General features: G+C 47.9%; 2 protein-coding genes across 2 annotated transcripts in view; one reads left to right on the top strand and one right to left on the bottom strand.

Annotated features, from left to right (window-relative positions):
- Nucleotides 1-955: 955 nt before the first annotated feature.
- Nucleotides 956-7,010, top strand: IL24 (interleukin 24; the record flags this gene model as incomplete). The annotated part of the gene is made up of 6 exons (XM_011967131.1): nucleotides 956-993; nucleotides 2,450-2,648; nucleotides 3,441-3,503; nucleotides 4,640-4,798; nucleotides 5,136-5,210; nucleotides 6,125-7,010. Coding segments are annotated over 6 exons (618 nt in total), but the record flags the coding sequence as incomplete, so codon positions are not given.
- A 425-nt stretch (nucleotides 7,011-7,435) lies between these two features.
- Nucleotides 7,436-11,865, bottom strand: part of FAIM3 (Fas apoptotic inhibitory molecule 3) — an 18,160-nt gene continuing 13,730 nt past the window's right edge. The window contains exons 7-8 of the mRNA XM_011967119.1: nucleotides 10,829-11,253; nucleotides 7,436-8,277 (exon numbers count right to left, since the gene is read on the bottom strand). Coding sequence (XP_011822509.1) covers nucleotides 8,149-8,277; nucleotides 10,829-11,253 — 554 coding nt within the window. The 3' untranslated portion in view covers nucleotides 7,436-8,148. The remainder of the gene's footprint in view (nucleotides 8,278-10,828; nucleotides 11,254-11,865) is intronic.

The following is an 11,865-nucleotide window of genomic DNA, read 5'->3' as shown; positions in this document are numbered from 1 at the left end:
GATTATAACCCTAAGGACCAAGGGTAGCTGCATGTCAGGAAACACTCCTCAACTTCCTGGCCCTGACGGATTAAAGGAGAGGTACTTACAGGTGATTCCTTCCTGTGGACTACTGCCCAGCATGAATAAGGCATCATTATTGAATTATTTTGACAGGAAGGAGACTGGTGCATGCTGCACAGTAATAATGTATTAACATGTGTACAGTTTACCTAGGACCTCTGTGTTGTTTTTGCATTTGTTTATTACACTTGCCCTTGGGGGGAGGTGGGACAGATTTTTTAAAAATTTATACATGCAGAGACTGCAGCTCAGAGAAGCTAAGAGACTTGTCCCTGCCCACACAGCCTGTGGTAGAGCCTGAACTCAGATCCAGGTCTCATCTCACCTCAGGGGCTGCTTTCCCCATCGCCCTATTGTCTTAAAGTGATGGGTGACTAGGCAATGAAGTAATTCGCTAGGAAAGCATGACCAATTTCCCTTTCTCCACCTCCCTCTTTTTCCTCCACCCCTCCCCCCTCAGCCCCCATATATATGCCCAAATCTCCACAAAGCCTTGCTTGCCTGCAAACATTTACTTCCGAAACGACTTCCACGGCTGGGACGGGAACCTTCCACCCACAGCTACGCCTCTGATTGGTGAATGGTGAGGGTGCCTGTCCAACTTTTCTTTTCTGCAAAGAGAACCAGCCCCCTCCAGGCAGCCAGCCCTCAAGCATCACTTACAGGACCAGAGGTGAGCATGGGGATTCTTGCGTACTTTTCTTTGAAGGACTAGACCTCTGCTTTATTTGTGAAAGGGGGTCAAGGTGGGGACAGCAGAAGTCAATTTTTTGAGTGTTGATGTAGGGACAAGACATGACTGTGATGAGGAGCTGCTTTTGCCAATTTAACACCAAGAAGAATTAAGGCTGCTTGGGAGGAAGGCCGGGAGGAACACGAGACTGAGAGATGAATTTTCAAGAGGCTGCAAAGTCTGTGGAGTTTAGCCAGGTGCGGTGGCTCATGCCTGTAATCCCAACACTTTGGGAGGCTGAGGTGGGCAGATAATTTAAGGTCAAGAGCTCGAGACCATCCTGGACAGCATGGTGAAACCCTGTCTCTACTAAAAATAAAAATAAAAAAATTAGCTGGGCATGTGTTTTCGATATTTTCAGATACAAAAATCCCAGCTACTTGGGAGACTGAGGCATGAGCATCACTTGAACGTGGTAGGCAGAGGTTGCAGTGAGCCGAGATCATGCCACTTGACTCCAGCCTCGTGACAGAGTGAAATCCTGTCAAAAAGAGAGAGAGAAAAAAAAAGCCTGTGGACTTTGAAAGAACAGAATGAAAAGACATTGTGAGAGATGCTGAAGCATAGCCCCTGTGCCCCGTGACCCATAACCCAGGGGTCGCTGCCTCCCTAGCCCAGGTGCCAGCAGAACTGGGTCTTCTCTGGTCTTCCTCCCAGTGTGGGGGTGGGAGGCAGTTTCTTTAGGTGTCAGACCAGTGCCTGGAGTAAGAAAGGTTCTTAAATGATTGTGTAAAGAAGCACAAAAGAAAGGGAGAAAGTGAGAAAGGGAGGGAGCCAGAAAGCAAGGAAGGAAGGAAGAAAGAAAGGTAAGGAGGGAGGGAGAGAGGGAGGGAAAGAGCAAAGGACAAAGAAGGCAGGTGGAAAGACATTCTCTGCATCGGTTATAATAAATACATAATGGCGTTAGGTACCCCAGCTTGGAGGTTCTGCACACAGTCCTTCCCAACCGGCACTTCAGAGGAAGGCTTTAGAGATGATTCATTGGGAAATCTGATGCCTCTCTCTTATTTGGTAAAAAAAAAAAAAAAAAAAAGAAAAAGTGAATTCTTAGACTCAAGAATGAGTGGTTAGTGGAGGTGGCAGAGTCTGTGTATGACCCTGACCTGCCCTCTGTGTCCCTCCCTGGGACCAGGATTAACCCCTTGCTCCCTTGTGATGAGGAGTGAGGGACAGCCGTCTCCTGGAGAGGAGAAAAAGACCTGCTGTCTATGTGTGCCTAGTGACTTCAGGGCAGAACTTGGACAAGCACATGTCTAGTTCAGCTCTTTGTTTTCCTAGGTTTGGGCTCCCCAGACGAGGCACATTAGAACCTCCCATTTCTCCACTCTTCTGGGTCAAATTCTGACTTGTAGGTTGGAGGCTAGACAGAACGGCGATGGAGAAGGGGGAGGTGCAGGGCATGCGGCTGTGGATGGGCAAGGTGGGGAAGAGCAGGTGGACTGATGGTAAGACCAGCAGCTTTAAGTCTGAGGGGCAGGAAGACCCCTGCTTCACCCTCAGTGCACCCTAGCAAGGCTGCCGGTTTGCAATAGTCTCAACTTTCCCATTGGAGAGCCCCCAGGATTGGCCTGGGGACACTCTCAAAGCATTTTCCCAGGGTATGTCACTCTGGGTCACAGGGCCGGCCTCACAGGCTGCCTCCCTTTCTTTCAGCAGACTCTTCTGCCCTCCTTTGCTGGCGACAGTCTCCCAAATGCAGATGGCTGTGCTCCCTTGCCTGGGTCTTATCCTGCTTCTCTGGAGCCAGGTGCCAGGGGTCCAGGGCCAAGAATTCCAATTTGGGCCCTGCCAAGTGAAGGGGGTTGTTCCCCAGAAACTGTGGGAAGCCTTCTGGGCTGTGAAAGACACTGTGGTGAGTAAAGAGCTGTTCTGGACTCAGCTGTGGGGGTTCCTAGGGGCAGTGGGCCGGTGGGGTGAGGGGGAAGCTATTTTATGATTCTTGAGTCCTTCGCAGCTTCCTAATCAGTTTCCAGTTTCCCATGTGATAACTCTGTGAGGTCAGAAGGCACCACAAGCCCCATTTACACATGAGGAAATTGGGGCTCAGAAAAAATGTGAGCAGAAAAAATTGGGGCTCTGTGAAATAAACAGAGCCCAAGGGAAACCATGAAGAAAGCTAGATTCATCCAGGCTTCATCCCGAATGGAGTCTTCGGCTCTAAATCTGAGAACTGGAATGAGTGGCTGGTCTGTGGAGGAAGCTCCAAGGGCAAGAGAGGCAGTTCTGGCATACAAGCTGTCCTCCCCCACATCCTGCTTCCTCGCCATGTGCAATATGGAGCCCAAATCCTGCCCGTAGTGGTTCTCAAAGCAGATAGGCTTATTTCCTCCCATGTCAAAGGACCAGAGGCATCAAACCGCTTCCTTATCAAATCTGTGTTCAGGCTCTAAGAATAAGAAGAACTCCTGGGACTCCATTTGCTCCTGGGGGGCCAACCTTAGTTATTTTCATGGCTGCAACCTTGTCTCCCCTCCCCATGGGCCAGTTCAGCCCAGCCCTTCCTGGGTCCTCCTTTGGTCCCTCTGGCCTTGGAGATCTCACAGACTGGATAGATTTAGGGGTCTAGGGAAGCAGCACATATTTGCAGAGTTGGTTTCTATGCTGATCCCTAACATGGAGACGTCTTTTCTTTCTGTTTGCAAAGCAATCTCAGGATAACATCAGGAGTGTCCGGCTGCTGCAGCAAGAGGTTCTGCAGAATGTCTCGGTAATCAGACCTCGGGGACACCACCCTCTGTGCGTCTGGTCTACTGTGTGTGGGTGGGAGTGCAAGGTTTTCTTAGGGGAGGTTGATGAAAGGCCTTCACTTCTTCCCTGGACTGACCTTACACAGGACAGGGCTAGGCTGTGAGCCAGGGAAGTCAGTGTCTGGGGTTACTGCTATGTGGTATGTGTGTGCAGTGGTACTGGGAGATGGAGAGGGTGGAGGCTTGTAAACATCTTTCTCCATTTAGCCAGAGAATTATATATTTCTCTTTTACTTCTGTAGGCCCAATGGGCATCTACTCAGGTTCATATCCCCTCTTCCATTTTCATGCTTTTCTCTGTGTCCGTTTTCCTGGGTCCTCCTTTGGTCCATCTGGCTTTTGGTATCTCACAGACTGGATAGATTTAGGGGTCTAGGGAAGCAGCACATATTTGCAGAGATGGTTTCTATGCTGACCCCTAACCCAGAGACAACTTTTCTTTCTCTTTGCGAAGTGAGCTCATGACTTAAAATAATACCTAACAAAAGGATTCATCCTTTCTTTCATCACGATCAGGTAGAGTATGTTATCAAGGATGGGTCACCATCTTCTCATCACCCATCTAGTGAGCACAAACCTGCTGAGTCCTGAGCCCTGAGCCCTGAAAGATGTGGCACTTCAGGAGCTTGAGGGGGTTAGAGTGCAATTGCTGTGTCCAAAGATATTAGTTTCTCCTCATTTCTTCTGTTCTCAGTCATTTTCCAGCCAACTCTCTATCACCAAGTCCAAGTTCAAGCCCTTTTCAGGGCCCATCACATCCCCATAGCTGTTAAAGAGACCATGTGGCATAGAAGAAAGAGAATATTAACCAGATGGGCAGTCAGGAATCCTGAGAGCTAGGCTGTGTCTGCCACTGACTGACTGTGTGACCTGGGGCAGGTCATTTATCTCCCTGGGTCTTGGTTCCTCCTGTCAAACAAAGATGCTGCTCTCCATGGCCCCTGAAGGCTCCTACAGATCTTAGGTTCATCATCACCTCCTAGAAGATCCCTATCTCTGCTGTGCTTATCTTGCCTTGGGTGGCATGTGGGTTGTTCCTTCAGGGGGTCAGGGTGGCCAGAGGCCTTGGCTCAGCAGTGACCCCGACCTTCCCCAGGATGCTGAGAGCTGTTACCTTGTCCACACCCTGCTGGAGTTCTACTTGAAAACCGTTTTCAAAAACTACCACAATAGAACAGTTGAAGTCAGGACTCTGAAGTCATTCTCTACTCTGGCCAACAACTTTGTTCTCATCGTGTCACAACTGCAACCCAGTGTGAGTAGCACAGGCTCTGGATACTGGCAACTCTGGGTTCAAGTCTAGGTCTGCTTCCAGTCTGCTGGGTGGCCCTCTGCAAAGTCCTCCACTTTCCTGGGCTTCAGTTTGTTATCTGTAAAATGGGGATGACCACTCCTGCCTGGCAGGATTGCTGCGAGAATTAAAGGAGGCAGCCCCTTTCACAAGGTGGGAGTTTGGAATTGGCTACCTTGGAGGTGCAGGATTCAGCCTTGGGCTCTCAGGCTTTTGGGAAAAGTGAGAGGGAAAAGTGAGAGGGAGCTTGCATCTGCTCCTACCTAAAACTTGGCACAACTTCTTTTCCCATGTTATGCAGCAGGAAAATGAGATGCTTTCCATCAGAGACAGTGCACACAGGCGGTTTCTGCTATTCCGGAGAGCATTCAAACAGGTAAGGCCAAGAGCTGAGAGCTTGCCCATCCAGTAGAATAGACTATTCTGAACCATCACATGAGGGCGCCTTAGAGACCCAATGCAGAATGTAATGCAGGGGACGCATCAGCTTTGCCCCAAAACCCCCTGACTTAGCACGAGCACAGGTATATTTGCAGAAGCATCATAAACTAAGTGGTCTTTTTTCTTCCAGTTTTCAAGTTAAAGTGCTTTTATATTTTCCTACAAGATGATTTTGCTAGAGGAAATTTCCCTGTGTTTTGTGGGTACTTGAGCTGGGCAACTGAAGTCAGAAGAGAGGGAGACACCCCACCCCTACCCCATATTTTCCATGTATTTTCCATGATGCTCAACTGGTCTAGTTGTGAAAAACAATTACGGGAAATTATATTTGCTTTTCCAAAATTATGACAACAAAGAAAAATATTTGCTTTTCCAAAATTATGACAACAAAGAAAACCCAAATATCATTCCCAGCTCCCCTCAGAACATAAATGATTTTGATCACTTTTTATTTGAGGAAGAGATGCATCAGCCTATAAATAAATGGTGAAGAGCAATAACATCTGATGGAGACTGGCCACCTGGGCTCATTTCACCTGTGCAGTGGATTCAGGTGGTGGGACACATCCACCTTATACTGGAGTTTGTGGTTCCTGTTGTTAGGCGTGCCATGTGCCTTTTCCTTGTTCCTTGCCCACTGATACTCACTAGCCTGTTTGTCCTCACCCCTGAAGCAGACAAACACATGTAGATGGAGGAAAAGTGACAAGCAGGTGAGCTCATCAGAGGCCATCCCAAAGGTGACCCATCCCATGGATTGGAGTCAGGTGTATTTCAGCCATGGCGGGTTAGAAGAAAGACTATTCTCATAGCTAACATGGTTGACCTTCAACCCTCTTTTCCCTTTAGTTGGACATAGAAGCAGCTCTGACCAAAGCCCTTGGGGAAGTGGACATTCTTCTGACCTGGATGCAGCAATTCTACAAGCTCTGAATGTCTAGATCAGGACCCCCCTTCCCCCACTGGTTCATTCCCTGTGTCATTTCAAACAGTCTCCCTTCCTATGCTGTTCACTGGACACTTCATACCCTTGGCCATGGGTCCCATTTTTGGCCCAGGATTATTGTCAAAGAAGTCATTCTTTAAGCAGCCCCAGTGACAGTCAGGGAAGGTGCCTCTGGATGCTGTGAAGAGTCTACAAAGAAGATTCCTGTATTTATTACAACTCTATTTAATTAATGTCAGTATTTCAACTGAAGTTCTATTTATTTGTGAGACTGTAAGTTACATGAAGGCAGCAGAATATTGTGCCCCATGCTTCTTTACCCCTCACAATCCTTGCCACAATGTGGGGCAGTGGATGGGTGCTCAGTAAGTACTTAATAAACTGTGGTGGTTTTTTTGGTCTGTCTTTGGATTGTTAAAAAACAGAGAGGGATGATGGCATGTAAAACTGAACTTTAGAGTGTGAAAATCACACTGTCTTCTGATATCTGCAGGGACAGAGCATTGGGGTGGGGGTAAGGTGCATCGGTTTGAAAAGCAAATGATAAAATGTGGATTAAAGTGCCCAGCACAAAGCAGATCCTCACTAAACATTTCATTTCCCACCCACACTCACCAACCCACCCCATCATCCCTTTCCCTTGGTGCCCTCCTTTTTTTTTGTCCTAGTCATTCTTCCCTAATGTGCCACTTGAGTGTCAAGCTGACCTTGCTGATGGTGACATTGCACTTGGATGTACCATCCAATCTGTGATGACATTCCCTGCTAATAAAAGACAACACAACTCAAGTCTGGCAGCCTTTCTTCTCTATTTCTGGATGAATGCCCAGTGAGACTGTGCAGTATAGCCAGAAGAGGCCTTCTTCCCAGCAGCAAAGCTCGGCATCTAGCCTCAAGCTCTGGCTGAACTTTGTGGTCGACATCAATCTAAAGATATAATGTCTGACTATGACCTTGTCCCAAAAACTTAGACAAATAGTATATGTAGGAGGTGGGATATCTCTTCTTCCATGACATAAGTGCTACCCAGGAATTTCTTACTGCTTTCCTTCCCCACATTGTCTGGAACTGCCTAAGAAATGGGCAACATTTGTGAAAGCCAAGAAATGTAATAGCTTTGGATGACTAAAATAGATAAAAGTTAAGGTAAGTGCACAAACATCAGTGTCAGGCTATGGAAGAAAGATAAAGAGATGACAAATACCTTTTTTTTTGAGGAGAGATGCTGAGGTCAGGGCACTTACGTGCATCAAGTGATGGAGACAAAGTAAAGAGAGTTTATGGATATATATGCATATCTCGCTAACAAGCTTGGTTCTGAAATTTAGAATACCTCATCACATCAAGATAAATTGCCTTTAGCATAGAACTTGAGATAAGTAGAGGTTCACTAGAAGTGCTAACTTTTGGATCAGGGCAAAGGCATTTCCGGGAGTGTTTTTATACTAGACCCCTACCTAGTCCATGGGGCTGAGGCATGTCCACATAACTCAGAGCAACAGCCTTCTACTTGTGTAAGACCCAAGCATGGGAAGGATGCCCAAGACAATAGCTATGCCTCTGCCCCAGCCTGATGCCATGTGGTCTAGAGTCTGGGCAGCAACAACCCTGTGGTCAAAGACATGGAAGAAATGCTCTGCAAATCCCACAGCCTGTTAGATTGGAAAAGAAGCAAGTGGCATTGGGACAATTGCTCTGCATGCCTACAGCTTACCTGTCAACTACAGGAGGCTGCCAAGGTGTGCAAGAGGACCTGAGGGCAGAGCCATGCTCAGGGCACAGATAGACGGGGATGGGAGTCAAGATGGGGCATGGGAAGTGATGACGGCTCTAAGAACACACGAAGCAGGTATTGGATATCAGCAGATAGATGAGACTCCTTGGCACTACAGTCTGAGCCTGGGGTCGGGGGACAGCTGGGGAGTTGTCAGGCAGGAACATTGATGTAGTCATCTGAATTACTGTCCTCCATCTTGGCGGCAGGCTGGTGGTAGAGACTCACATATTCACAGCTGCTCTTCAGAGATGGGGCATGGAACCAGGGAGATTCAGACACCTGGGGACAATGAAAGAAGCATCACTGGATCTGGGTAGGGTGATTTTAATATCTCCCCAGGTGGATTTTCATAGCAGGCAATGGAGCATGGGCATGGCTGCTGAGTTCCAGAAGGCAAAGACACAGAGATGGCTCAGCTCCACCAAGTGGAGCAGCCCTGGGGATTTTCAGGGTAGTGCCTCACCCGAGATAACTGGAAAACACTGAGACCTAACGTGGGCAGGAAATGCCTTAAATAGGGCTCAGAGTAAAATCATGTGGCTAAGCATGGGCCTGAAAGAGATCCAGCTGCCAGAGAAGTATCCCCTCGGGGATAAGATGCTGTGACTTATGGAATAAATATGCATCTTCTTAGGAAGTTATTCAGAAATAGAGTGAGTCACCCTCAGCACCTCTGTAAGGGCTCAGAGACGCTGTGATGTGGGGTCGTGACAGTGCATTCAGGAAGGGGATGGGTGGTGAAGGGGATAAGATGGCAGCCCACAGGGCACTCTGGCGCTCCTTTTCCCCAGAGGGAAACTTCAGGATCATCCACCTTGAGGATGGTCAGTTCTTAGAGGACAGGACTGTGCCAATGACCCCCACATGGCATAGTTACTATTGCATCCACTGAAGAAGGCCACAAGGGGGACAGTAGTGTATTTAAACACAAGCTCTGAGAATTAGACTTCCAGCAGCCTGAATATAGTAGGCATTCAGGAAGCACTCATTGAAAGAAACTTTTATATATTTTGTACTTTACTAAAGAGGGAAGCAGCAGCAGCAGCTTGCTTTGAAAATACGTCTTCCATCAGTCAAGGAAGTAGGAAGTCACAAAACAGAAAAGAAGAAAAAAGAGACGGTTGAAAAGAAAAATAACAGTGAGAGCAAAGAAAACTAAGAAACAAAATTAGATGGTCCTGGTGTAAATGTCAGTGAGGATGAAACTCAGTCAAGTAATCAATGAAAGAGCTAAAAAGCACACATGGGTAGCATTCCTAAAACTTAGATGATGTAAGACCGGTCAAGAAAGGCCTGGATCCCAGAACAGCTCAAGATGTCAACCTGAAGCAAATTAACCAGCACATAACAATAGGAGAAATGATACATGAAGTTGGAGGTGACACAGAGAAAAAAGACAGATGATCAAGATGAAGTTTCCAGGGTGAGAAGGAAGGCAGTAATATCCGAGCTTCCTTTAGAGGCCAAAGAAGAGGCTGAGGATGGGGAAGAAGATGAGGCTGAGGATGGGGAAGAGGATGAGGCAGAGGGAATCCTCGATGTATGACATGGTTTTTTGTTTTTGTTAAATTAAATGAACTTTGAAAAAAGTGAGCAAACCCTTTGTTAGTTTCTCACACTATCTCTTCTATTATGTTTTAACTAACTTTCTTTGTCTGATAATAGAGATGGTTTTAGATTTGCTTAAAAAAACCCCAAAAATTTATCTTTCACTGCCTGTTATAGTTCATAATTTGAGATTAACTTATTTGGCTTAAGAAATGGAAACACTCCCCATTATTAAAGGCTATAATAATGAGTCACTAAGCATAGGCACCTTGTTGTAAATTTGTTCCATCAAGTTTTTTGCCCCTAATAGTGGGAATGAGAGTTTCAAGTAAAAAGGCAGGGTCAGCTTGGAACAAAGTGCAGGCCCAGGTGAGGGTCTGTGTGGTCATAGGGCAGTTTTAGAGAAAAGAGCTGCTGGAAAGATGGAGTAGACAGACAGTGTCGCGCCTGTCTGTCCCTCGGACTGGTTGCTGCACCATCCTCTGGAGTCTTGCCTGCTCAACGGTCAGTACATAGGTACTAGGACCGTGTGCACATATTTCTGAAGCAAGCTGCTACTGCTTCCCTCTTTAGTAAAGTACAAAATATACCGAAGTTCCTTTCAATGAGTACTTACTGAATGCCTACTACGTTCAGGCTGCTGAACACTGCCATGCAGGTGTGAACCTTCTCTAGCGGGAGTGGGGAAGGGCAAGTTGGAGAAGCCGGAGGGGACTGCACAGAACTGCCTCTTGTTGCTGGGTACTACTGTTCCCTTTGTAGCCAGGCCCACGATTGACCAGCTGGGGATTAAATTTCTCAGCCTGCCTGAAGGGAGGGTCACTACATGGTTAAATTTCAGCCTGTAGGATGCAAGTGGAAATGGTGGGAAACGTCAGGGTCATGGGCTTAAGAAGCAGCATTCTCTTCCTCTCTCCTGTAAGCTGGGACGTGCACACGGTCCTGGTGCCTAAGTACTGACCATGGAGCTGGTAAGACTCCAGAGGATGGTGCAGCAACCAGACGGAGGGAATTTCAGTCCCGAGACGACCTCTTGGCTCACTGGCTCAGGCCACCTCTTCCTGTCCCTTTGTCTCTGAGCCTTTACTTGGGGAGGGGGAAGTAGGCTTCCACCGTGTGGGCCCTATCTTTTGGAGTCTGTGCTGCATTAGCTTAGTCTACGCTCGAATTAAAACAGGGATTTTCTTTTCCCAGGCGGCTGCCGAAGATGGCGGAAGTGCAGGTCCTGGTGCCTGATGGTCGAGGCCATCTCCTGGAACCCCTGGCGGCCATCATGGCTAACTAGGTACTGCTGGGCCGGAAAGTGGTGGTCGTACGCTGCGAGGGCATCAACATTTCTGGCAATTTCTACAGAAACAAGTTGAAGTACTTGGCTTTCCCCTGCAAGTGGATGAACACCAACCCTTCCCGAGGCCCTTTCCACTTTCCGGCCCCCAGTCGCATCTTCTGGCAGACCGTGCAAGGCTTGCTGCCCCAGGAGACCAAGTGAGGCCAGGCCGCTCCGGACCGCCTCAAGGTGTTTGACGGCGTCCCACCACGCCACGACAAGAAAAAGCGGATGGTGGTTCCTGCTGCCCTCAAGGTCGTGCGTCTGAAGCTCACAAGGAAGTTTGCCTATTTGGGGCGCCTGGCTCACGAGGTTGGCTGGAAGTACCAGGCAATGACAGCCACGCTGGAGGAGAAGAGGAAGGAGAAGGTCAAGATTCACTACCGGAAGAAGAAACAGCTCACGAAGCTGCGGAAACAGGCCGAGAACGTGGAGAAGAAAACTGACACACAGTGGTCAAGACCCACGGACTCCTGGTCAGAGCCCAATAAAGACAGTTAATTCTTCATGCTTGGCCTGGCCTGCCCTTCGTCCATCGTGGCCCTGGAATGTGCGGGACCCAGGGGCAGCAGCAGTCCAGGTGCCACAGGCAGCCTGGGACATAGGAAGCTGGAAGCAAGGAAAGGGGGCTTAGTCACTGCTTTCTGAGGTTACTTGAAAGCACGCGGAGAATTGTGCAGGTGTCATCTATCTATGACCAATAGGAAGAGCCACCAGTTACTATTAGCAAAAGGGAGCCGGAAGACTAATTGGAGGGGCCCTACCTTGTGAGTGGAGCATCTGTTTAACTTTCCACCTGGTCATATAACTCTGCAGCTGTTAGAATGTGCAAGCGCTTGGGGACAACACGAGCTTGCTGTTGTACGATGGGTATTTACAGCAGCATAGACTGGGAAGATGTGCGACCAAGGGGTTACAGGCATTGCCCATGCTCCTCACCTGTATTTTGTAATCAGAATCAAATAAATTATTTTTAAAGAAAAAAAAAAAAA

Source organism: Mandrillus leucophaeus, unplaced genomic scaffold, assembly GCF_000951045.1.
Source record: "Mandrillus leucophaeus isolate KB7577 unplaced genomic scaffold, Mleu.le_1.0 Scaffold1194, whole genome shotgun sequence".
NCBI classification, from domain to species: domain Eukaryota; kingdom Metazoa; phylum Chordata; class Mammalia; order Primates; family Cercopithecidae; genus Mandrillus; species Mandrillus leucophaeus.
This window is presented reverse-complemented; position numbering and strand designations above follow the sequence as displayed.